The sequence below is a fragment of the Nerophis ophidion genome, linkage group LG14 (genome assembly GCF_033978795.1).
Source record: "Nerophis ophidion isolate RoL-2023_Sa linkage group LG14, RoL_Noph_v1.0, whole genome shotgun sequence".
NCBI classification, from domain to species: Eukaryota; Metazoa; Chordata; class Actinopteri; order Syngnathiformes; family Syngnathidae; genus Nerophis; species Nerophis ophidion.
The window spans coordinates 43,146,571-43,173,230 of record NC_084624.1 but is presented as its reverse complement, the minus strand read 5'-3'; the positions used below and the strand labels follow the sequence as shown (position 1 = coordinate 43,173,230).

General features: G+C 42.0%; 1 protein-coding gene across 3 annotated transcripts in view; it reads right to left on the bottom strand.

The window, feature by feature from the left end:
• LOC133568706 (contactin-associated protein-like 4) overlaps positions 1–26,660 on the bottom strand; it is a 284,727-nt gene that overhangs the window by 103,137 nt on the left and 154,930 nt on the right. For all 3 annotated transcript variants that reach the window (XM_061920807.1, XM_061920808.1, XM_061920809.1), the window contains exons 4-5: positions 20,742–20,889; positions 9,533–9,736 (exon numbers count right to left, since the gene is read on the bottom strand). In XM_061920807.1, coding sequence (XP_061776791.1) covers positions 9,533–9,736; positions 20,742–20,889 — 352 coding nt within the window. The remainder of the gene's footprint in view (positions 1–9,532; positions 9,737–20,741; positions 20,890–26,660) is intronic.

Below are 26,660 nucleotides of genomic sequence, written 5' to 3'. Positions count from 1 at the left end.
CAGTACATGGCCACCGGATCGGACCGGACCCCCTCCACAGGGGAGAGTGGGACATAGAAGAAAAAGAAAAGAAACAGCAGATCAACTGGTCTAAAAAGGGAGTCTATTTAAATGAGTTTTAAGGTGAGACTTAAATGCTTCTACTGAGGTTTAAAATATTTTCTTGGATTTTCAAATTCTATTTGAGTTTTGTCTCTCTTAGAATAAAAAATGTCAAGCAAAGCGAGACCAGTTTGCTAGTAAATAAATGAAATTTAAAAAATAGAGACAGTTCACTGGTAAGTGCTGCTATTTGAGCTATTTTTAGAACAGGCCAGCGGGCTACTCATCTGGACCTTACGGGCTACCTGGTGCCCGCGGACACCGCGTTGGTGACCCCTGCTGTAGACTGTTGGTTGTCTCCAGTTTTCCTTGAATCCTTTGTCCTGTTAACCTGACTCTCGCCAGATCCTTGTCGTTCGCTGAGCTCCAGTGACAGTCCACAATGTAAATAGTCACGAAAATAAAACGCATTGAAATGAGAAGGTATGTCTGTACTGTATGTATATTTCTTCAAAGTAATTTCTAAGAAAAAAAGTCTCGTTTCAATCCTGTGCATCAACAATACATCTGAGCGAGAAATGAAAAACATAACCTGTGTTGACCTTTTACTAAATCTGGAGGGAAAAATACTTTTCTATTGTGGTATCAAAAGTGGAAATTTCATGAAAGATTGCAGCCCGTTGAACACGTAATGAAGTGATAAAATATTGCACAGTAGTTCTAAACCTCAATCTCTCTCTCTCGTTACATCACAACACACCGACTCAGAAGAGCTAAGAAGGGACTTTCATCCGCTGTCTTTAAACATAGCTTGAGGATGTAGATAACTTTGGAGCCTCGTCCGTAACCGCTTTCCTAAAAATGATCACATTAAATTATGGGTAATGTGTGTGTCTTCCGTAGAAACACCAGAACAAACTGTGCTAAGGTGACAAATGAGATGGCAGCAGAGGAAGAGTTGAGAATAAATGCCTCACACAATGAACAATTGCCTCATTTACAGAACAATGGTGTCAAGATGGGCTGTTTTTACCTGAGTTAATCCAATTTGGCTGCATTTTGGGCGTTCTGGGGGGAAAGCCAAATGGCTGCCCTTTGGGTTTTCTAGTGTTAGGACATATCTACACTAAGTCATTTAACCCCTAAACAAATAATTATTTAGCCTAAGCCCAGTTTCAGCCACACTAAACCATCGTTTAAGGTTCCCCTCCTTGGACAAATTTTTTACACAGGTAAATGCGCCATGTATTTATTGAATCTCCGGCATTTAGCTTTGTGTGGACTCATTGGTCGTTTACAAACTGAGTTCGGAGAGGAAGTGACACTAGAAAGACAGCCCACACGCAGGAAGTGACGTCAGAAAGAACACACCACAGCCAGCTTCATAATAAAGCGGTTTCGTAACTCGGAGGTAAACACTGGAATAATGGAGGCGAGTCATGCAGACATGAAGTGAAGTGAAGTGAATTATATTTAAATAGCGCTTTTTCTCTAATGACTCAAAGCGCTTTACATAGTGAAACCCATCCATCCATCCATCCATCATCTTCCGCTTATCAGAGGTCGGGTCGCGGGGGCAGCAGCCTAAGCAGGGGAGCCCAGACTTCCCTCTCTCCAGCCACTTCGTCTAGGGTAGTGAAACCCAATATCTAATTTTTACATTTAAACCAGTGTGGGTGGCACTGGGAGCAGGTGGGTAAATTGTCTTGCCCAAGGACACAACAGCAGTGACTAGGATGGCGGAAGCGGGGATCGAACCTGCAACCCTCAAGTTGCTGGCACAGCCGCTCTACCAACCGAGCTATATGCCGTATTTCTCCTTACTATACATGTACAGACGCTCGTGGAAATGACATATGAATACCTTTAGAGAAAGCGATTGCAGCTATTTGGGATACAACACTTGAGAACTTTCAGTGTCCAGGTCCATTTGTCGAAGGAGAGACAACGAGAATGCGGGCTCCCAATGATGTGATGAAAAAGGTAGCGTGTGATTTGTGTTACCTGGCCGTCAAGGGAAGATTAACTACGGAAAACGGCGAATGCGTTTGGACTGGCAAAGCAGACTGTATGTCGCGGACTCAACGCCTAGAACCAGAGTATATAAGGTCACCAAAAATGAAAAGACAATGAAGGTGAAGGCAATAGAGTGAGGTTAGGTGGGATTTACCCTGAATAACCTTAGCCGGCGCCTAAGTCAGGTTCTAGGCACAGTCAGGACGTTGAGGGTATCTAGTTTGGTGGCTGCAGGATGAGGTCTCTGCTTTTTGCAGATGATGTGGTCCTGATGGCTTCATCTGGCCAGGATCTTCAGCTCTCACTGGATCGGTTCGCAGCAGAGTGTGAAGCGATTGAGATGAGAATCAGCACCTCCAAGTTCGAGTCCACGGTTCTCGCACGGAAAAGAGTGGAGTGCCATCTCCGGGTTGGGGAGGAGACCCTGCCTCAAGTGGAGGAGTTCAAGCACCTCGGAGTCTTGTTCACGAGTGGAATGTGGGGCATCTTCAGTAATGCGAACGCTGTATCGATCTGTTGTGGTGAAGAAGGAGCTGAGCTGGAAGGCAAAGCTCTCAATTTACCGGTTGAAATACGTTCTGATCCTCACCTATGGTCATGAGCTTTGGGTTTTAACCGAAAGGACAAGATCAAGGGTGCAAGCGACTGAAATGAGTTTCCTCCTAAGGGAGGCGGGGCCCTCCCTTAGAGATAGGATGAGAAGCTTTGTCATCCGGGAGGAGATCAAAGTAAAGCCGCTGCTCCTCCACATCAAAAGGAGCCAAATGAGGTGGTTCGGGCCTCTGGTCAGGATGCCGCCCGAACATCTCCCTAGGGAGGTGTTTAGGGCACGTCCGACCAGTAGGAGGCCACAGGGAAGACCTAGGACACGTTGGGAAGACAAAGTCTCCCGGCTGGCCTGGGAACGCCTCGGTATTCCCCGGGAAGAGCTGGACGAAGTGGCTGAGGAGAGGAAAGTTTGGTCTTCCCTGCTTAGGTTGTTTTCCCCGTGACCTGACCTCTGATAAGCGGAAGAAGATGGAAGGATGGAACCTTAGTGTAAACAGGGCCTTAATCATCAATATAGTGTCAATATAGTGACACGTGCTATGAAGTATACAATGTCTTTATCCTGCACTACAACGAGCTAATGCAACGGAATTTCATTCTTTAAAGTTCAAATTTGGATGGCAATAAAAAGAAGTCTAAGTCTCTAACATCAGTACACACACTAACAAGGACGAAAGATAGCTCAAGTTTTTTCTTTATACTTTTTTTTTTATACGACTAATAGTTAAATATATTATGCCAATCTGGGCTACACGGTGGCAGAGGGGTTAGTGCGTCTGCCTCACAATACGAAGGTCCTGCAGTCCTGGGTTCAAATCCAGGCTCGGGATCTTTCTGTGTGGAGTTTGCATGTTCTCCCCGTGAATGCGTGGGTTCCCTCCGGGTACTCCGGCTTCCTCCCACCTCCAAAGACATGCACCTGGGGATAGGTTGATTGGCAACACTAAATTGGCCTTAGTGTGTGAATGTGAGTGTGAATGTTGTCTGTCAATCTGTGTTGGCCCTGCGATGAGGTGGCGACTTGTCCAGGGTGTACCCCGCCTTCCGCCCGATTGTAGCTGAGATAGGCGCCAGCGCCCCCCGCGACCCCAAAAGGGAATAAGCGGTAGGAAATGGATGGATGGATGGATTATGCCAATCTTGAATTCCACTCGACACGACATTAGCTGGTGCAAACACAAGAATGACGGCACACACATTGGCCGACACAAAAAGCAACTTCCTGTTAAGCAAGCGGAAGTGTCTCTGGCCATCTCTGGGGAACTGAACATGGTCAAAATATATAATTTTTTACATTATTACATAGACTTATTTGGGTTATATTATGATTTGTTTTGGACATTTAAAACACTTTCCTGTGGTCTACATAACATTTTGCATAGATTATGTTTTAAAGACCGTCTGACCATCTCTTCCGGATGCGCAGTTTTGTGTGTAGTCTTATGTTCCTCCACTCCGTCAGCCGTGTTGTGGGTTTTAGCGCTTGAATATCGAGTCTACTCGCAAGGGCTCCAGTACTCTGGAATGCCCTCCCGGTAACAGTTCGAGATGCCACCTCAGTAGAAGCATTTAAGTCTCACCTTAAAACTCATTTGTATACTCTAGCCTTTAAATAGACTCCCTTTTTAGACCAGTTGATCTGCCGTTTCTCTTCTTTTTCTTCTATGTCCCACTCTCCTTTGTGGAGGGAGTCCGGTCCGATCCGGTGGCCATGTACTGCTCGCCTGTGTATCGGCTGGGGACATCTCTGCGCTGCTGATCCGCCTCCGCTTGGGATGGTTTCCTACTGGCTCCGCTGTGAACGGGACTCTCGCTACTGTGTTGGACCCGCTTTGGACTGGACTCTCGCTGCTGTGTTGGATCCGCTTTGGACTGGACTCTCGCGACTGTGTTGGATCCATTATGGATTGATCTTTCACAGTATCATGTTCTCATATGTTCTCATAGTCATCAGTATCACAGTATCATGTTCTCATAGTCATCATTGTCACCGACGTCCCACTGGGTCATTGTCACCGATGTCCCACTGGGTGTGAGTTTTCCTTGCCCTTATGTGGGCCTACCGAGGATGTCGTAGTGGTTTGTGCAGCCCTTTGAGACACTAGTGATTTAGGGCTATATAAGTAAACATTGATTGATTGATTGAAGTATAAGTTATAACCATACACTACTATGTATTCGAAATGTCAACAGCAGAGGTTGCATGTGCATGTACAAGCCAGTCTGCCCCACAACAAGAGAATAGAGAAAACTAAGGAACTAATTGACAAAAAAGTTTACCTTAAATGGTGGATAAAACTGTGCCACACACGGAGGTATCCGCTGAAGTCACATTTGGGAAAAACACCACCAATCTGGCAAATTCAAAACCGGCTTGTTTGGAGGAAGTATGAAGGAACAAAATGCGGCTGCTAGACTTTTGACAAGAACAAGAAAGTTTGATCACATTACGCCTGTACTGGCTCACCTGCACTGGCTTCCTGTGCACTTAAGATGTGACTTTAAGGTTTTACTACTTACGTATAAAATACTACACGGTCTAGCTCCATCCTATCTTGCCGATTGTATTGTACCATATGTCCCGGCAAGAAATCTGCGTTCAAAGGACTCCGGCTTATTAGTGATCCCCAAAGCCCAAAAAAAGTCTGCGGGCTGTAGAGCTTTTTCATTTCGGGCTCCAGTACTCTGGAATGCCCTCCCGGTAACAGTTCGAGATGCCACCTCAGTAGAAGCATTTAAGTCTCACCTTAAAACTCATTTGTATACTCTAGCCTTTAAATAGACTCCCTTTTTAGACCAGTTGATCTGCCGTTTCTCTTCTTTTTCTTCTATGTCCCACTCTCCTTTGTGGAGGGAGTCCGGTCCGATCCGGTGGCCATGTACTGCTCGCCTTTGTATCGGCTGGGGACATCTCTGCGGTGCTGATCAGCCTCCGCTTGGGATGGTTTCCTACTGGCTCCGCTGTGAACGGGACTCTCGCTGCTGTGTTGGAGCCGCTTTGGACTGGACTCTCGCGACTGTGTTGGATCCATTATGGACTGGACTCTCGCGACTGTGTTGGATCCATTATGGATTGATCTTTCACAGTATCATGTTCTCATATGTTCTCATAGTCATCAGTATCATCAGTATCACAGTATCATGTTCTCATAGTCATCATTGTCACCGATGTCCCACTGGGTGTGAGTTTTCCTTGCCCTTATGTGGGCCTACCGAGGATGTCGTAGTGGTTTGTGCAGCCCTTTGAGACACTAGTGATTTAGGGCTATATAAGTAAACATTGATTGATTGATTGAAGGAAAGTAAGATGGTTTTATAAATATCTCCACTATGCTTCCATGGTTTGATTTCAAATTTCTGAGACTTATGTAGATCCCAAACACACAAAAACAGGTACCAAAGGTAAGAAATGTGGGTTTTGCCTACTGCGTCCCCTTTAAAGCCTAAAGTAACTCAGGTCCACTATAGCGGCTTGTAGAAGTAGTAAACATATTTAGTTACGTGGATAAAAAGCAATTCTAAAGTGAATGTCCAGAGCATCCTAGCCTCACTACTACTCTACCTCCAATGTAGAGACCCTTGTTGTATGTCCAATAATGGCTTTTTTGCCGATATCCGATATTCCAATATTGTCCAACTCTTAATTACTGATTCCGATATCAATATACAGTCGAGGAATTAACACATTACTATGCCTAATTTTGTTGTGATGCCCCGCTGGATGCATTAAACAATGTTACAAGGTTTTCCAAAATAAATAAATTCAAGTTATGGAAAAAAATGCCAACATGGCACTGAAATATTTGTTATTGAAGTCACAAAGTGCATTATTTTTTTTTTAACATCCCTCAAAACAGCAGCTCGGACATTGGGACATGCTCTCACTGAGAGGGCATGAGGAGGTTGAAGTGGGCGGGGTTTAGGTGGGGGGGAGGTAGGGAGTAGCGGGGGGTATATATTGTAGCATCCCGGAAGAGTTATTTGCTGCAAAGGGTTCTGGGTATTTGTTCTGTTGTGTTTATGTTGTGTTATGGTGCGGAAATTATCCCAAAATGTGTTTGTCATTCCTGCTTGGTGTGGGTTCACAGTGTGGCTCATATTTGTAACAGTGTTAAAGTTGTTTATACGGCCACCCTCAGTGTGACCTGTATGGCTGTTGATCAAGTATGCAATGCATTCACTTGTGTGTGTAAAAAAGCCGTAGATATTATGTGACTGGGCCGGCACGCAAAGGCCGTTCCTTCAAGGTTTATTGGTGCTCTGTACTTCTTCATAGCGGTGTTTTAAAAAGTAATACATTTTACTGTTTGAAACCGATACCGATCATTTTGAAACCGATACATATAATATCCGATATTACATTTTAAAGCAGTTATCGGCCGATAATATCTGCAGTCCGATATTATCGGACATCTTTACTCATAATCATAACCAAATGCACAAGTGATTGATGCAGAAGTACTGATTACTTTGTGCGTGGTCAGAGCTGTGTGTGTGTGTGTGTGTGTGTGAAGTGAAGTGAATTATATTTATATAGCGCTTTTTCTCTAGTGACTCAAAGCGCTTTACATAGTGAAACCCAATATCTAAGTTACATTCAAACCAGTGTGGGTGACACTGGGAGCAGGTGGGTAAAGTGTCTTGCCCAAGGACACAACGGCAGTGACTAGGTTGGCAGAAGCGGGAATCGAACCTGCAAAACTCAAGTTGCTGGCACGGCCACTCTACCAACCGAGCTAAACCGCCGTGTGTGTGTGTGTGTGTGTGTGTGTCCCTTCCCCCTGTTCCACCTAATTACACACTGACTCAGCCTTCCCAACACCGAAGAAAGAAGACCGTAGTTGGAGAAACTGGTCAGTAAAAAACTTTTTTTTTTCACCACCCTAAAACCTGACGTAGGTCGAAGGAATATCGAACAACAAATCAATGATTGAAGTGACCAACTTCCCATTCAAATAATACAGCGTTTGTTGACAAGAACACACAGCTATGGACACAAGTTCAATCTATTTTTAAGCACAGGTAACACAAACCAGTGAAACATTCAAAAGAACTGCCGTCGGAGCGGACAAACTGCCGCTGCGAGCCTGCTAAGCTAACAAAAACAGCTCAATGCCTGCCTGTGGTTTGAGAATGGCTGTTGTCACTCTGCAACAGGCACCGCCTTATAAAAGGCTCACACACACAATGATCTTATATGACACTTCTAATAACTGCATTATGCCAGATATTTTACATTTTGTTTTAAAGTAAGGCAATAATTATTTTCCCTAGTTATTAATTAGATATATTAAATATTAATTCAGTTAGACATTTTTGGTAAACTAATCAGTAATTACAATAATGACTTTTAAAAAGTAACTTTCACACAACATCAGTGGTCCCCAACCTTTTTGTATCCCCGGACCGGTCAACACTTAATAATTTGTCCCTTTGTCATGAAAAAGGGTGTTTTTTGTGGTTGGTGCACTAATTGTAAGTGTATGTTGTGTTTTTTATGTTGATTTAATTAAAAATAATAATAATAATAATGAAAAAATATTTTTATTTTTTTTAATAAATAAATGGGTTGTACTTGCATAGCGCTTTTCTACCTTCAAGGTACTCAAAGCGCTTTGACACTACTTCCACATTTACCCATTCACACACACATTCACACACTGATGGAGGGAGCTGCCATGCAAGGCGCCAACCAGCACCCATCAGGAGCAAGGGTGAAGTGTCTTGCTCAGGACACAACGGACGTGACGAGGTTGGTATTAGGTGGGATTTGAACCAGGGACCCTCGGGTTGCGCACGGCCACTCTTCCACCGCGCCACGCCGTCCCTAATATAAAAATGGATAAAAAATTATTCTGCGGCCCGGTGGTTGGGGACCACTGCACAACATCATGAAGCGGTGCTATAAGTGAACAGGCTAAGCATACAACTAGGGCTGGGCGATGGATATATATATATATATATATATATATATATATATATATATATATATATATATATATATATATATATATATATATATATATCCATCCATATCCATCCATCCATCCATCATCTTCCGCTTATCCGAGGTCGGGTCGCGGGGGCAACAGCCTAAGCAGGGAAACCCAGACTTCCCTCTCCCCAGCCACTTCGTCCAGCTCTTCCCGGTGGATCCCGAGGCGTTCCCAGGCCAGCCGGGAGACATAGTCTTCCCAACGTGTCCTGGGTCTTCCCCGTGGCCTCCTACCGGTTAGACGTGTCCTAAACACCTCCCTAGGGAGGCGTTCGGGTGGCATCGGGACCAGATGCCCGAACCACCTCATCTGGCTCCTCTCGATGTGAAGGAGCAGCGGCTTTACTTTGAGTTCCTCCCGGATGGCAGAGCTTCTCACCCTATCTCTAAGGGAGAGCCCCGCCACACGGCGGAGGAAACTCATTTCGGCCGCTTGTACCCGTGATCTTATCCTTTCGGTCATGACCCAAAGCTCATGACCATAGGTGAGGATGGGAACGTAGATCGACCGGTAAATTGAGAGCTTTGCCTTCCGGCTCAGCTCCTTCTTCACCACAACGGATCGGTACAACGTCCGCATTACTGAAGACGCCGCACCGATCCGCCTGTCGATCTCACGATCCACTCTTCCCTCACTCGTGAACAAGACTCCTAGGTACTTGAACTACTCCACTTGGGGCAGGGTCTCCTCCCCAACCCGGAGATGGCACTCCACCCTTTTCCGGGCGAGAACCATGGACTCGGACTTGGAGGTGCTGATTGTCATTCCGGTATATATATGTATATATATATATACACATATATATTTTTTTAAAGGCCTTTATGTATAATGGCCAGAGCTTTACCCTGGAACAGACAGATCCTAGAGCGACATCACCCCTTCACTTCTATTTGCGGTGAAACAGTGTTTATTTATGTACGTTGCTTTACCTTCTCGGAGCAGAAGCAACACTTTTCCTCCCTCCAGCTCCAGACTGAGGCTCAGCCCAGACGGTCCGTCAGCTTGCAACAGTGGGCCCCGATTCCACAGGCTCTTAAAGTTCACAGAGACCTCCTCTTTGGACGCTCGCCTCGGCCCGCCGCTCCAACTGTACACCAGACCGCTGCTGCCGTCCAATGACATCACCTCATAAACTGGGAGACAAAGACGGGATTATTAAAGTGTGTTTAATCCTGTTGGTGGCAAAAACAAAAATACATTTAGCATTGATGACACCGAGGTCATGTCCTCTGTATTATTTTTAAGTGACAAAAAGAAGATGTACTGACTGACTGTAAATGTACTAAACCAAAAACCAGTGAAGTTAGCACGTTGTGTAAATGGTAAATAAAAACAGAATACAATTATTTGCAAATCCTTTTCAGCCTATATTGAATTGAATGGACTTCAAAGACAAGATAATTAACGATTAAACTGGTAAACTTTGTTATTTTTTGCAAATATTAACTCATTTGTAATTTGATGCCTGCAACATGTTTCCAAAAAGCTGACACATGTGGCAAAAAAGACTTAGAAGGTTGAGGAATGCTCATCAAACTGTTATTTGGAACATTCCACGGGTGAACAGGCTATTTGGGAACAGGTGGTTGCCATGATTGGGTATAAAAGAAACTTCCATGAAATGCTCAGTCATTCACAAACAAGGATGGGGCGAGGATTACCACTTTGGGGACAAATGCATGAGCAAATCGTCCAACAGTTAAAGAACAACATTTCTTAACGAGCTATTGCAAGAAATTTAGGGATTTCATCATTTACGGTCTGTAATATCATCAAAAGGTTCAGAGAATCCGGAGAAATCACTGCACGTAAGCGATGATAATACGGACCTTTGATCCCTCAGGCGGTACTGCATCAAAAAGCGACATCAGTGTGTAAAGGATATCGCCACAAGGGCTCAGGAACACTTCAGAAAACCACTGTCAGTAACAACAGTTTGTCGCTACATCTGTAAGTGCAAGTTAAAACTCTACTATGCAAAGCAACAGCCATTTATCAACAACACCCAGAAACGCCACCGATTTCACAGGGCCCGAGCTCTTCTAAGATGGACTGATGCAAAGTGGATAGGTGTGCTGTGGTCTGATGAGTCCACATTTCAAATTGTTTTTGGTAACTGTAAAAGTCATGTGTTCTCCGGAACAAAGAGGAAAAGACCCATCCGGATTATTCTAGGCGCAAAATTCAAAAGGCAGCATCTGTGATGGTATGGGGGTGTATTAGTGCCCAAGGCATGGGTAATTTACACATCTGTGAAGGCACCATTAATGCTGAAAGGTACATACAGGTTTTGGAACAACATATGTCGCCATTCAGGCAACGTTATCATGGACGCCCCTGCTTATTTCAGCAAGACAATGCCAAGCCACATTCTGCACGTGTTACAACAGCGTGGCCTTGTAGTAAAAGAGTGCAGGTACAAGACTGGCCTGCCTGTAGTCCAGACCTGTCTCCCATTGAAAATGTGTGGCGCTTTATGAACAGAAACCCCAGACTGTTGAACAACTTAAGCAGTACATCAAGCAAGAATGGGAAAGAATTCCACCTGAAAAGCTTCAAAAATTGGTCTCCTCAGTTCCCAAATGTTTACTGAGTGTTGTTAAAAGGAAAGGTCATGTAACACAGTGGTAAAAATGCCCGTGTGCCAACTTTTTTGCAAAGTGTTGCTGCCATTAAATTCTAAGTTAATGATTATTTGCACACAAAATAAAATTAAGTTTCTAAATTCGAATGTTAACTATCTCGTCTTTCTTTGCATACAAGTTGAAAAGGATTTGCAAGTCATCGCATTCTATTTTTATTTACGAATTACAGAACGTGCCAACTTCACTGGTTTTGGGTTTTGTACTCTGTGTAGCACATCTTGTACGCTGTACATCACCATGCGGTAGATCAATCAATCAATCAATCAATCAATGTTTACTTATATAGCCCTAAATCACTGGTGTCTCAAAGGGCTGCACAAACCACCACGACATCCTCGGTAGGCCCACATAAGGGCAAGGAAAACTCACACCCAGTGGGACATCGGTGACAATGATGACTATGAGAACCTTGGAGAGGAGGAAAGCAATGGATGTCGAGCGGGTCTAACATGATACTGTGAAAGTTCAATCCATAATGGATCCAACACAGTCGCGAGAGTCCAGTCCAAAGCGGATCCAACACAGCAGCGAGAGTCCCGTTCACAGCGGAGCCAGCAGGAAACCATCCCAAGCGGAGGCGGATCAGCAGCACAGAGATGTCCCCAGCCGATACACAGGCAAGCAGTACATGGCCACCGGATCGGACCGGACCCCCTCCACAAGGGAGAGTGGAACATAGAAGAAAAAGAAAAGAAACGGCAGATCAACTGGTCTAAAAAGGGAGTCTATTTAAAGGCTAGAGTATACAAATGAGTTTTAAGGTGAGACTTAAATGCTTCTACTGAGGTGGCATCTCGAACTGTTACCGGGAGGGCATTCCAGAGTACTGGAGCCCGAACGGAAAACGCTCTATAGCCCGCAGACTTTTTTTGGGCTTTGGGAATCACTAACAAGCCAGAGTCCTTTGAACGCAGATTTCTTGCCGGGACATATGGTACAATATAATCGGCAAGATAGGCTGGAGCTAGACCGTGTAGTATTTTATACGTAAGTAGTAAAACCTTAAAGTCACATCTTAAGTGCACAGGAAGCCAGTGCAGGTGAGCCAGTACAGACGTAATGTGATCAAACTTTCTTGTTCTTGTCAAAAGTCTAGCAGCCGCATTTTGTACCAACTGTAATCTTTTAATGCTAGACATGGGGAGACCCGAAAATAATACGTTACAGTAGTCGAGGCGAGACGTAACAAACGCATGGATAATGATCTCAGCGTCTTTAGTGGACAGAATGGAGCGAATTTTAGCGATATTACGGAGATGAAAGAAGGCCGTTTTAGTAACGCTTTTAATGTGTGCCTCAAAGGAGAGAGGTGGGTCGAAGATAATACCCAGATTCTTTACCGTGTCGCCTTGTTTAATTGTTTGGTTGTCAAATGTTAGAGTTGTATTATTAAATAGAGTTCGGTGTCTAGCAGGACCGATAATCAGCATTTCCGTTTTTTTGGCGTTGAGTTGCAAAAAGTTAGCGGACATCCATTGTTTAATTTCATTAAGACACGCCTCCAGCTGACTACAATCCGGCGTGTTGGTCAGCTTTAGGGGCATGTAGAGTTGGGTGTCATCAGCATAACAGTGAAAGCTAATACCGTATTTGCGTATGATGTCACCTAGCGGCAGCATGTAGATGCTGAAGAGTGCAGGGCCAAGGACCGAACCCTGGGGAACTCCACACGTTACCTTAACGTAGTCCGAGGTCACATTGTTATGGGAGACACACTGCATCCTATCAGTAAGATAAGAGTTAAACCAAGACAGGGCTAAGTCTGACATACCAATTTGTGTTTTGATACGTTCTAATAAAATATTATGATCGACGGTATCGAAAGCAGCGCTAAGATCGAGGAGCAGCAATATACGTTCTAATAAAATATTATGATCGACGGTATCGAAAGCAGCGCTAAGATCGAGGAGCAGCAATCGATCTTAGCGCTGCTTTCGATACCGTCGATCATAATATTTTATTAGAACGTATCAAAACACGAATTGGTATGTCAGACTTAGCCCTGTCTTGGTTTAACTCTTATCTTACTGATAGGATGCAGTGTGTCTCCCATAACAATGTGACCTCGGACTACGTCATCCTCTATCAATATCGATCTTTGGTCATGCACAGCTAGCTAAATCTCCAACAACCTAACGCAACAAGGTCCACTTATTTTAAACATTATTTGATCTGAAATGTGCTGTCAACATAATATTAACATCAAATGATACTGATGTAACTAATATTGGTTTCACACTAATTAAATTGTCGGTATAATAACTTTGTCGTGTCAGTCTAGTGCCACAACGCCCGAAATGCAGACCACGCGCTTTGCGTAGGACTTCGAGATCAATGGGGGGGGCCGTTTTGATATGTGGATATAAAATTGTACCCCAAACGTATTCCTGGCCAAGTCACACTCTGTCACTGATTTAAAATATGAAGACAAATGTTCCGCCTCACTTCTGGTGACTTTGTGGCAAGCTCCATTAGTACTTGCTTTGCAAAGCAGAAAGTCTTGGGTTTGAATCCCAGTTGTGGTAGAACATTTGGTATGTTTGTTTTAAATTTATGTTTTACTGATGTTAACATTGTTTAATGCGGCAAACTTCAGGATAGGGTTGTACGGTATACCTGTATAAATATAGTACCGCGATACTAATGAATCCTATCCGGTACTATACCGCCTCTGAAAAGTAGCGTATCTACTCGATACTATTATGATTATGTCGATATTTTTTGGCATCTCAACATCTTCTTTTGTTTTGTTTTTATTTATTTTATGTTTATTAACTCAGGAAATATGTCTCTGGACACATGAGGACTTTGAATATGACCTATGTATGATCCTGTAACTACTTGGTATCGGATTAATACCAAGTAGTTAATACTGTGTAGAAATATGGGGAAATAATTACAAAAGTACATTTCATTCACTAACAGTGTTACAAAAAAGATCAGTTAGAATAATACATAATGTTGGATATAAAGAACATAAAAAACCCTTTATTTATTGAATCAAAGATACTGAAATTCCACAACATAGTGAAATTGCAAACAGCTAAAATTATACACACAGCAAACTACAACCTGCTACCCAAGAATATACAACAATTCTTCTCAACAAAAGAGGAGAAATATAATCTTAGAGAAAAATGTAATTTAAAACATTTGTACGCACGTACAACACTTAAGACCTTCAGTATATCAGTATGTGGAATTAAATTATGGAATGGATTAAGCAAAGCAATCAAACAATGTAATAAAATCATCAACTGCAAGAAACTCTTCCAAGTACAAAAAAGAAGAACCATGATAAACATTCTGATTTTATTCGCCCATTCATTCTCAAAATAATCGTACTTATCTCATCGTATGGAATAAAACTTTCTTCACCAATTATTTATTTATTTATTTTTATTGCGATTACTTATTACTTATGGAGTATATTGTGAATACATTGAGAACAGGAAGTGAACAAAAGTTTTAACAAATTTTATGTAAAGAAAAGGGGTAGGGTTAAATAAGCTCTGCTTCTTCTTACTTCTTTTCGAACATGTTGAAAAGAGAAACTGGAAATTGTGATGTATCATGTTGTATGCTTGCATGTTCGAAATAAACTCAAACTCAAACTCAAATGTGTGGTATCATCCGAAAATAATGTAAAGTATCAAACAACAGAAGAATAAGTGATTTTTACATTTTAACAGAAGTGTAGTCCGGACATGTTAAAAGAGAAAGTAAGCAGATGTTTGTCCCACGGCTGTGAGGGATGTCTTGTCTTGGTTTCTTTTGTCTTTTGTATTGCATGTTTTATTTTGAAAAGTAACTCCTCTTATTTCAGGTCACTTCCTCTTGTGTCATCAACTGATGTCATCCCTGACCCCTGATTGTTTCCACCTGTTTCCCATTACCCTCATGTGTCATATAAGCCCACGCCTCCCCTTGTTCTGTGCCGGATTGTCTCGAGTTTTGGTGCCTGTCTTGCGTCCATGTCCATGCCTTGCCTTGTCCCACGTTTATATCCCTGGATCCTGAATTCCCTTGTTTCTATTTTGAGTTTGACTTTCCTCCTCCTCGGTAGAGTGAATTTTGCTATTTAGTTTTTTCCACCGAAGTGGTGAGTTATTATTTTTTCCTACTATTCATTCTGGCCTCTAAATTTTGAGGGATTTTTTGTTAACCATTATTAGATGAAGAGTAAGTGTAGACATTTTCATAGTCATTGTTTTATTCCTAATGTTGGAGCGTTTTGAGTTAATACGTTTTATAGCGGATACGGCACAAATTATAGTTCGTCTTTGACTTTGTCAATCAATCAATCAATCAATGTTTATTTATATAGCCCCAAATCACAAATGTCTCAAAGGACTGCACAAATCATTACGACTACAACATCCTCGGAAGAACCCACAAAAGGGCAAGGAAAACTCACACCCAGTGGGCAGGGAGAATTCACATCCAGTGGGACGCCAGTGACAATGCTTACTATGAGAAACCTTGGAGAGGACCTCAGATGTGGGCAACCCCCCCCCCCCCCCCTCTAGGGGACCGAAAGCAATGGATGTCGAGCGGGTCTAACATGATACTGTGAAAGTTCAATCCATAGTGGCTCCAACACAGCCGCGAGAGTTCAGTTCAAGCGGATCCAAGACAGCAGCGAGAGTCCCGTCCACAGGAAACCATCTCAAGCGGAGGCGGATCAGCAGCGTAGAGATGTCCCCAACCGATACTGGCGAGCGGTCCATCCTGGGTCCCGACGAGCGGGTCCATCCTGGGTCTCGACTCTGGACAGCCAGTACTTCATCCATGGTCATCGGACCGGACCCCCTCCACAAGGGAGGGGGGGACATAGGAGAAAGAAAAGAAGCGGCAGATCAACTGGTCTAAAAAGGAGGTTTATTTAAAGGCTAGAGTATACAGATGAGTTTTAAGGTGAGACTTAAATGCTTCTACTGAGGTAGCATCTCGAACTGTTACCGGGAGGGCATTCCAGAGTACTGGAGCCCGAACGGAAAACGCTCTATAGCCCGCAGACTTTTTCTGGGCTCTAGGAATCACTAATAAGCCGGAGTCTTTTGAACGCAGATTTCTTGCCGGGACATATGGTACAATACAATCGGCAAGATAGGATGGAGCTAGACCGTGTAGTATTTTATACGTAAGTAGTAAAACCTTAAAGTCACATCTTAAGTGCACAGGAAGCCAGTGCAGACTTTGTGTTATTCTCCTGTTAGAAGTGATTCTCGGTTATTTCCTTTTTTTTTTGGAACCCTTTTCGCTGACAGTTTTTATTATTATAGATATTGTATTACCCTGACTCTGGAGGTGAAAGATCTGTCAAAGTAAAAGCTGAACAAAGTATCCCTTCCCTGCATCTGAGTGTGATCCTTTGTCCAAGCATGACATTAATAACAGTGAATGAACAAGTAGATTAATAATTTATTTTCTACCACTTGTCCTTAATGCCGTCCATCCATTTTCTACCGCTTATTCCCTTTAGGGGTCGCGGGGGGCGCTGGCGTCTATCTCAGCTACAATGATTTTGACAAAATAATAGAATGGAAAATGACACAATATGTTACTACATACGTCAGCTGACTAAATTAGGAGCCTTTGTTTGCCTACTTGCGACTAAAAGACAAGTTGTCTTGTAATGTTCACATTGGAATTGGGAGTTAAATCACCAAAAATTATTCCCGGGCGGGGCCTCCGCTTCTGCTCACTGCTCCCCTCACCTCCCAGGGGGTGATCAAGGGTGATAGGTCAAATGCAGAGAATAATTTCGCCACACCTAGTGCGTGTGTGTGACATTCATAGGTACTTCAACTATTTTATTTAAGGACAAACGTGCAATAAGAAACATATGTTTAAAGTACCGTAAAATTTTTTGTTAAAATAAAGCCAGTAATACAATTTTTTGTGGTCCACTTTATTTAGAAAAGCACTGAAAAGTATCGAAATAATTGGTATCGGGACAACACTACTTCAAGATTGTAGCTAAAACACAAACCCCGTTTCCATATGAGTTGGGAAATTGTGTTTGATGTAAAAATAAACGGAATACAATGATTTGCAAATCCTTTTCCACCCATATTCAGTTGAATGCACTACAAAGACAACATATTTGATGTTCAAACTCATAAACTTTATTTTTTTTTTTGCAAATAATAATTAACTTAGAATTTAATGGCTGCAACACGTGCCAAAGTAGTTGGGAAAGGGCATGTTCTCCACTGTGTTACATCACCTTTTCTTTTAAAGGGGAACATTATCACCAGACCTATGTAAGCGTCAATATATACCTTGATGTTGCAGAAAAAAGACCATATGTTTTTTTACCGATTTCTGAACTCTAAAAAGGGTGAATTTGGCGATTTAAACGCCTTTCAATTGTTCGCCGGTCGGAGCAATGACCTTTCACCTGTGACGTCACGTCGTGAAGCGACCCGCCATTTTCTCAAACACATTACACACACCAAGTCAAATCAGCTCTGTTATTTTCCGTTTTTTCGACTGTTTTCCGGTACCTTGGAGACATCATGCCTCGTCGGTGTGTTGTCGGAGGATGTAACAACACGAACAGAGACGGATTCAAGTTGCAACAGTGGTCAAAAGATGCGAAAGTCCCTCGTTTGTTTTGCACACTTTACCGACGACAGCTATGCTACGACAGAGATGGCAAGAATGTGTGGATATCTTGCGACACTCAAAGCAGATGCAATTCCAACGATAAAGTCAACGAAATCACAAAGGTGAGTTTTGCTGATGTTATTGACTTATGTGGAGTGCTAATCAGACATATTTGGTCACGGCATGACTGCAAGCTAATCGATGCTAACATGCTATTTAGGCTAGCTGTATGTACATATTGCATCATTATGCCTCATTTGTAGCTATATTTGCATCCAGCCTTTCCCTCCACCCACATTTAATGCCAAACAAACACATACCAATCGTTGGATAGAAGGCGATCGCCGAATTCGTCCGCGCTCCCTCCCGTGCCGCTGTCTGTCGTGATATGGTTCAAAAGCTTCTGTTTCTTCTTTAAATTCGTTTTCGCTACCTGCCTCCACACTCCAACCATCCGTTTCAATACATGCGTAATCTGTTGAATCGCTTGCGCCGCTGAAATCCGAGTCTGTATCCGGGCTAATATGTGATTCCTTTCTGTACTATCCACCATGTTTGTTTCTGGTAGCTTCACGCAGTGACGTCACAGGATAATGGACGGGTGGATATAGCGATGGTGTAAATCAGGCACTTTGAAGCCGTTTTTCGGGATATTGCGTTATGGGTAACATTTTGAGAAAAACTTTGAAAAATAAAATGAGCCACAGAGAATTGATTTTTATTGGTTTTAACCCTTCAGAAAGTGTGATAATGTTCCCCTGTAACAACATTCAATAACAGTTTGGGAACTGAGGAAACTAATTGTTGAAGCTTTGAAAGCAGAATTATTTCCCATTCTTGTTTTATGTAGAGCTTCAGTCGTTCAACAGCCCGGGGTTTGAGCATTTTTTGGGAAGCTGTTTTTATACACAATCATGGCACCCACCTGTTCCCAATTAGCCTGCACACCTGTGAGATGTTCCAAATAAGTGTTTGATGAGCATTCCTCAACTTAATTAGTATTTATTGCCACCTTTCCCAACTTCTTTGTCAAATGTTGCTGGCATCAAATTCTAAAGTTAATGATTATTTGCAAAAAAAAAATGTTTTATTAGTTTGAACATCAATTATGTTGTCTTTGTAGCATATTCAACTGAATATGGGTTGAACATTATTTGCAAATCATTGTATTCCGTTTATATTTACATCTAACACAATTTCCCAACTCATATGGAAACAGGCTTTGTAAGTGGACTGTTACAAAATCATGCTGATTGTCAAAGACACTAGGGGTGGGCAATATCGCAAATTAGGGTATCGATACCGATCCGATCCGATACCGGCCAGTATCGCCGATACCGATACCGTAAGTGTCGTCATCTGATTGGGTAATAATACAACACAGGACAACGATTTAAGTCAAAAAATAAAATATTTATTTCAAAAGTAATATCAATAGCAATAAAGTAATGCAAATAAGGTGCAAACAACTACTGAACCTGGCTTGTTGCCTCAAAACACACAAATACTTAAGGTAAATAACAAACCTCTAGTTGTTGAACAAAGTTGTAAACATGAACACAAAACTAAAGAACTGAGAAATTCAAATAAAAAAGTAATAATATCAATTACAATAAAGTAAATAGTGCAAATAAGGTTCAAACAAATACTGAACTTGGCTAGTCGCCTCACGGCACACAAGAACTTAAGTAAAAAAGAAAACACTAGTTATTAAACAGTTGTAAAAATGAACACAAAACAAAGGAACTGAGAAATTCTTATCGTTATTTTAGTGCAATAAAATACTTTACAGTTTACAACCAAGACATTAAGTCGCACTGGAAACGCAAGCGTGTGTGTCTGAGTGAACCTCAGAGCGAATTATACTGATGTGTGTGCGCCAACGCACCAAGCGTCATGTTAATTGTATTAATTTTATTTTATTCTGGGTTGAAGATGAATTTTTAAAGTGTTTTAAAATCTCGTTCGCGACCCATCACTAGGGAGGAGGGTGGAGTGGTGAGGAGCGCTGTGCTGTGCTCACATTTTTTTTTAAATCGGAGTGATTCGCTTAATTTGGTGAAGTATCGATACCATCACGCCAGTATCGATACGATACCGATACTCACCAAGTATCGATGCTATCGATACTTGGTATTGATACGCCCAGCCCTGAAAGACACAAGATAAAATAACACACGGTTTTAACTCAATTCAAGTTTTTTTTCAAGATTTCAGCCTTTCAGAGCTTCTCTTGGGCAACCAATTTTTGACCTCGGTATTTGTCAAATCCGAGTTACGGCCCCGGTCATTAGGGACAAGTTCAGCTGGCGCATTTGTCCGTTATTAACACAGTGAATCCTTCAAAAGTTGCAAGAGCTGTGGTCTCTGAGGACTCAAGAACACTTTCTTTTCAGCTTATATGAATGTGCATATAATGGCATAAAACTGCAGGTTCCCTTTAGGACATGCTTAGAAAAACTTGCACTAAAATAAAAAAATAAAAAATGAAAGCTGTTACAGTGTGCTGACTTTAGAATAAGAGGTCTTGTTTATGTGTGTATAAATACATGTGAGCCAAGAGGGGTACGAACAGCAGGTGAAAGAAATGAATGTACGTTTTATGGCTGGAACCCAGATGAGATTTGTGTTTGCTTTATGGCTCGCCTTCGGCTGAATAAAATCTGTTGACTTGTGTGAAGCATTAGTGACTGAGGATTGAAAGCCTGAGTGTTGTCGCTGCCTTTTGAAAATGTCATCGTCTTAAAAAAAAAAAAAAAAGTGTGTGATCTGTTGTTTTCAGCCTAATTAAGTAAAGAAAAACAAATGTTGGTACAAGAGATGTTAGTTTAGCGGCGTGTTTATCATTTATAGCTCTATGGATGTTGGCGGGACTCACTGTAAGGACACCCGTACGTCTCTAGCCGGAGTCCGATGCGTCCGCTCGGGTTCCATCCCAGAGGAATGAGTCGGAGGAAGCGAGCGATGGCCGGCTGCTGCAGCTTGTACAGAACCACACTGTCTGCATTACTGTTGCCTGTAAGAGACTGACAACAATGCACAAAAAAATACATTAAAATAAATACATTGCAATAAAAAAATACAATAAAACTTCAGCAATAAACCATGTCCTTGTTTTCCCCTGACGATTCATTCATCATCTAAGCCAGGGGTCGGCAACCTTTACCACTCAAAGAGCCATTTTGACCCATCCCATCCATCCATTTTCTACCGCTTATTCCCTTTCGGGGTCGCGGGGGGCGCTGGCGCCTATCTCAGCTACAATCGGGCGGAAGGCGGGGTACACCCTGGACAAGTCGCCACCTCATCGCAGGGCCAACACAGATAGACAGACAACATTCACACTCACATTCACACACTAGGGACAATTTAGTGTTGCCAATCAACCTATCCCCAGGTGCATGTTTTTGGATCCGGGAGGAAGCCGGAGTACCCGGAGGGAACCCACGCATTCACGGGGAGAACATGCAAACTCCACACAGAAAGATCCCGAGCCTGGATTTGAACCCAGGACTGCAGGACCTTCGTATTGTGAGGCAGACGCACTAACCCCTCTGCCACCGTAAAGCCCCCATTTTGACCCGTTTCACAAAATAAAGAAAACAATGGGAGCCACAAAACTCTTTTGAAATTTAAAATGAAATAACACAGCGTACAAAGTTTTTGTTTTGTTTTGTGCTAAGTATAAACCAGGGGTCTCAGACACACGGCCCGCACCTTTATATGAAAATGTAATATTGGTGCGGACCGCGAGTTTTAATTGAATGCCACTTGACAACATCACAATTGCCAATTTATTCGAGAGACTCCCAAATTTCAGGGCAACTGTTCTCTCGAATGTCTGCAGATTTTCACCCAAACGACAATATTAAGAGTGTTCCGTGATGACATTGCACTTAACACCCTCTAGAACCGTAACAAACAGCTTGTCAGGCCATTTACATATTGTATGTGGCTTCTGCAGACAAACGTAAGGAACTGCAAGGCATACTTGTTCAACAGCCATACAGGTCACACTGAGGGTGGCCGAATAAACAACTTTTACATTCTTACTAATATGCGCCACACTGTGAACCCACACCAAACAAGAATGACAAACACATTTCAGGATTACATACGCACTGTAACACAACATAAACACAACAGAACAAATACCCAGAATCCCATGCATCCCTAACTCCTCCGGGCTACATTATACACCAACCCAGCCCACCTCAACCGACGCACGGAGGGGGTGTAGGTGGGGTGGTTATAATGCCTTGCAGTCACTTGAGCGTGGTAACGGCAGCCGCACACTACATGTGACCGGCCGGCTCTCAGTTAACATGGTATGAAGGCGCGCGCGACGGCATGTTCTAGAAAGCGTTAATGTTATTGTCATCCTGGCATGCCATCACGGCACGCCCTCAAACATTGTTGTCCAGACGGAAATCTGAGAATATTATCACCACAAGGGGGTGGTAAAAGCGCTACAGTTATCATGCAGTTGCGTCCCACCCAACACTCGACTAACAATTACTACACACAGTGCAACTGTTATTGACAACATGTTTACTAAAAAAAGGAATGATAAAATGATATTAGTTGGTGATATTTTGATGACAGATGTGACTGATCTTATTCCTGTATTTTGTGTCCATGACAACTAATGTCTTACTGTAGTGAAAGACCCACCAGATATATTTGTAAGAAATAAATCAATAGAAGCTTTGAACGCTTTGAGAGAAGACCGAAAGAAACAAAACTGGGATGGAGTGTACAAAGAAGATGTGAATAATACATACAACTCATTTATGAAAATATTGATTCTTCTGTATGACAATAACTCAAAAATCAAAACTGGAGGCAATTGCAGAAAATAAATAAATAACATACCTTGGATGACAAATGGAATGAAAAATGCATTCCAGGAAAATAAATCGTTTGTATAGAACTTTAATAAAAACAAAAAAAAAAACAAGGACAAAAGTCTCAGAAGAGAGGTACAAAAACATAAAAAATAAATACTTTAGTCAATTGCTAGAAACAAATAAAGACAACATAAAAGCTACATGGGGAATAATTAACTGGGTTCTAAAAAGGAAAAGCTCACGCTAAAATTCCAAATTGTATTTCGATAAAGATAATAAAAATGTTTACGACAAATATTATGTAGTAAAGTATTTAAATACATTTTTTGTAAATATTGGCCCTAGCTTGGCTAAACAAATGCCAAAAATGAAAAGTTGATAACAAAATTGGAGAGGCTATAATAGATCATATAATAACTGTATTTTTTCTTGATAAAGTAGTGAAGATATAAGTATTACCTACTTTGAAGCAGTGTCCAAATAAGACCTCAAACGATTATGTAGACATGATTATGACATTTATAAAGAGCATCATAGATTTAGCCATCAAACCATTTATCATTCAGGAAAGGGATATTTTTAAATCAGATGAAACTTGCTGAGGTAATACCACTTTACAAAGGTGGAAACAAACCCGAGTACTCGAATTACAGACCAATATCACTGCTGCCACAGTTCTCGAAGATCTTAGAGAAATTGTTTGCTTTCAGGTTAAATACCGTATTTTTCGGATTATAAGATAAGATAAAATGTACGCATTGAGCATGTCTAGATGCAGATCAATCACACAATTTATTTTGACTTGCACATCTTCCTTTATCTTAACCACAGACTGACTGGTGTGTTGCCAGGCAAATATCGCTTTAAAATACACACTGACTGGCTATAATTAAAACCAAGATAACTTGGAATATTATTCAGCGATGACCTATTTTATCATTAAGCGCAACACGTTTAAAATACAATTTAAAATTAAAGCTGCAAGCAGCGATGGACAGGACCGAGTATATATGGAAGTGGCTGAGGAGAGGGAAGTCTGGGCTTCCCAGATATAAGTTAGAACACACTACTTTGTATTATATTGTAGTTTTTACCTTCCATAACATGTCTACTGACAGATATAAGTTAGAAAAACCCGATGCTAACCGCCCATTGAAAATACATGGGTACGGCTAGTAGCTACTATTAGCAAACAGATAGACCTACCAACTCGGCGCATAAAAAGTGCAGATGGCCTTAAACGCCACAAGAGGCAGTTTTGTCTGTGTTTTTTACCTAGGAGCAGTTTTGTCTGTGTTTTATTCCTAGGGGGCGCTACTGTGCAATTTCGGGGTTAGGTTTTTTGATAATATCGCAATTTTTGCCTAGATCGCAATTTTCGCCAGTCCTGATGTGTGCGTTCAGTTTGGTGAGCTAAAAAGCATGTTAAGGGGGTCAAATTACAGCTCAAAGAGGCAAAGGTGAGTGTTTTTACAAAACTTTCGTTTTGAAGGGGGAATTGCAAACTTTTGGTTGATTTTTAGTTTTGGGGTTAGGTTTTTTTGATTAAATTGCAATGTTCGCCAGTCCTGATGTGTGTGTCGAATTTGGTGAGTTTTGAAGCATGTTAAGGGGGTCAAATTACAGCTCAAAGCTGCGGAATAATAATAAAGAAAGAAAGAATAAAACGCTAAAAACTCAATAGGGTCCTCTGTCCCAAAGGGACAATCGGTCCCTAATAAGAAGAACCCTACAAGTACAAAGGCTGGCAAAGGAGAATACCCACCGCAACACATTTGTAGCAACTGTAACTTATTTTTGATTAATACAAAGTCAAGTGTGAATAATTTTATTTGAAAATAATTGAAAATGTATTAAAAAAAACAATACAATATTTCAAAAAGTAGAATATAGAAAATAAACAATACATAATGTAAGATACAGTCAGTGATCAGGTAAATTGTGTGCAAATTTAGAAGAATTCAATAATGCTCATTCAAGTAAAAGAAAAAATATGTTCCTGTATGACAATATGACAATAACATTGCAATTGTGTCCAAATATTACTATTTTTATTTTTTTGGAGGATCAATTTACCGTATTTTTCAGATTATAAATCGATCTGGAGTATACGTCGCACCGGCCGAAAATGCATAATAAAGAAGGAAAAAAACATATATACGTCGCATTTTTGGGGAAATTTATTTGATAAAATCCAACACCAAGAATAGACATTTGAAAGGCAATTTAAAATAAATAAAGAATAGTAAACAACAGGCTGAATAAGTGTACGTTATATGAGGCATAAATAACCAACTGAGAAGGTGCCTGCTATGTTAACCTAACATATTATGGTAAGAGTCATTCAAATAACTATGACATATAGAACATGCTATACGTTTACCAAACAATCTGTCACTCCTAATCGATAAATCCGATAAAATCTTCTCCCTCGATGTCGCTTCTAAATAACTCTGCCAATTCCAAAGGTATGCGCCGCTTCCTCTTGTCGTTTTCTGCTGCATATTTCACTACGTCCAGCTTGTAATCTGCAGTACATGATTTTCTTTTCGGGCCCATTTATGTTCAGCTCTTCTCAGTTTTTATAGGTTTCCGCCAACGATAAAATGATCCATTTTAATAGCTACGGCAGTAGCATATAGCATATACCAGTTAGCATTCCATGACCCACAATCCACTTCTGCCATTATCCCCCCCCCCCCCCCCCCCCCCCCGCCGAATTCTAATTGGTTGACGTGTGTGTGACGATTGCTGACGTGTGTGTAACGATTGCTGACATTTTCTACCATGAATTAAGGGTGGAATGCCATCTCCGGGTTGGGGAGGAGACCCTGCCCCAAGTGGAGGAGTTCAAGTACCAAGGAGTCTTGTTCACGAGTGAGGGAAGAGTGGATCGTGAGATCGACAGGCGGATCCGTGCGGCGTTTTCAGTAATGCGGACGTTGTACCGATCCGTTGTGGTGAAGAAGGAGCTGAGCCGGAAGGCAAAGCTCTCAATTTACCGGTCGATCTACGTTCCCATCCTCACCTATGGTCATGAGCTTTGGGTCATGACCGAAAGGATAAGATCACGGGTACAAGCGGCCGAAATGAGTTTCCTCCACCGTGTGGCGGGGCTCTCCCTTAGAGATAGGGTGAGAAGCTCTGCCATCCGGGAGGAACTCAAACTAAAAGCCGCTGCTCCTTCACATCGAGAGGAGCCAGATGAGGTGGTTCGGGCATCTGGTCAGGATGCCACCCGAACGCCTCCCTAGGGAGGTGTTTAGGGCACGTCCAACCGGTAGGAGGCCACGGGGAAGACCCAGGACACGTTGGGAAGTCTATGTCTCCCGGCTGGCCTAAGAACGCCTCGGGATCCCCCGGGAAGAGCTAGACGAAGTGGCTGGGGAGAGGGAAGTCTGGGCTTCCCTGCTTAGGCTGTTGCCCCCGCAACCCGACCTCGAATAAGCGGAAGATGATGGATGGATGGATGGATGGATGGAATTGATTAACGTAGACCCCGACTTAAACAAGTTGAAAAACTTATTGGGGTGTTACCATTTAGTGGTCAATTGTACGGAATATGTACTGAACTGTGCAATCTACTAATAAAAGTATCAATCAATCAATCAATTCTTCGTCTCTTCTGCGAATGAGATAAATAATATTATTTGATATTTTACAGTAATGTGTTAATAATTTCACACATAAGCCGCTCCGGAGTATATGTCGCACCCAAACTATGAAAAAAACTTATAGTCCGAAAAATACGGTACATTTATTGATAGATCTGACATTTTAAGTAATAGTCAATATGGGTTTTGTCCCAATCACTCAACAACAACAGCAATAATTGATTTGGTGGAAGGAATGTCAACTACAATAGATTGAAAACAATATTTAGTAGGTATGTTTGTAGATCTCCAAAAAGCATTTGATACGCTGTACCATAAGTTATTATTGGACAA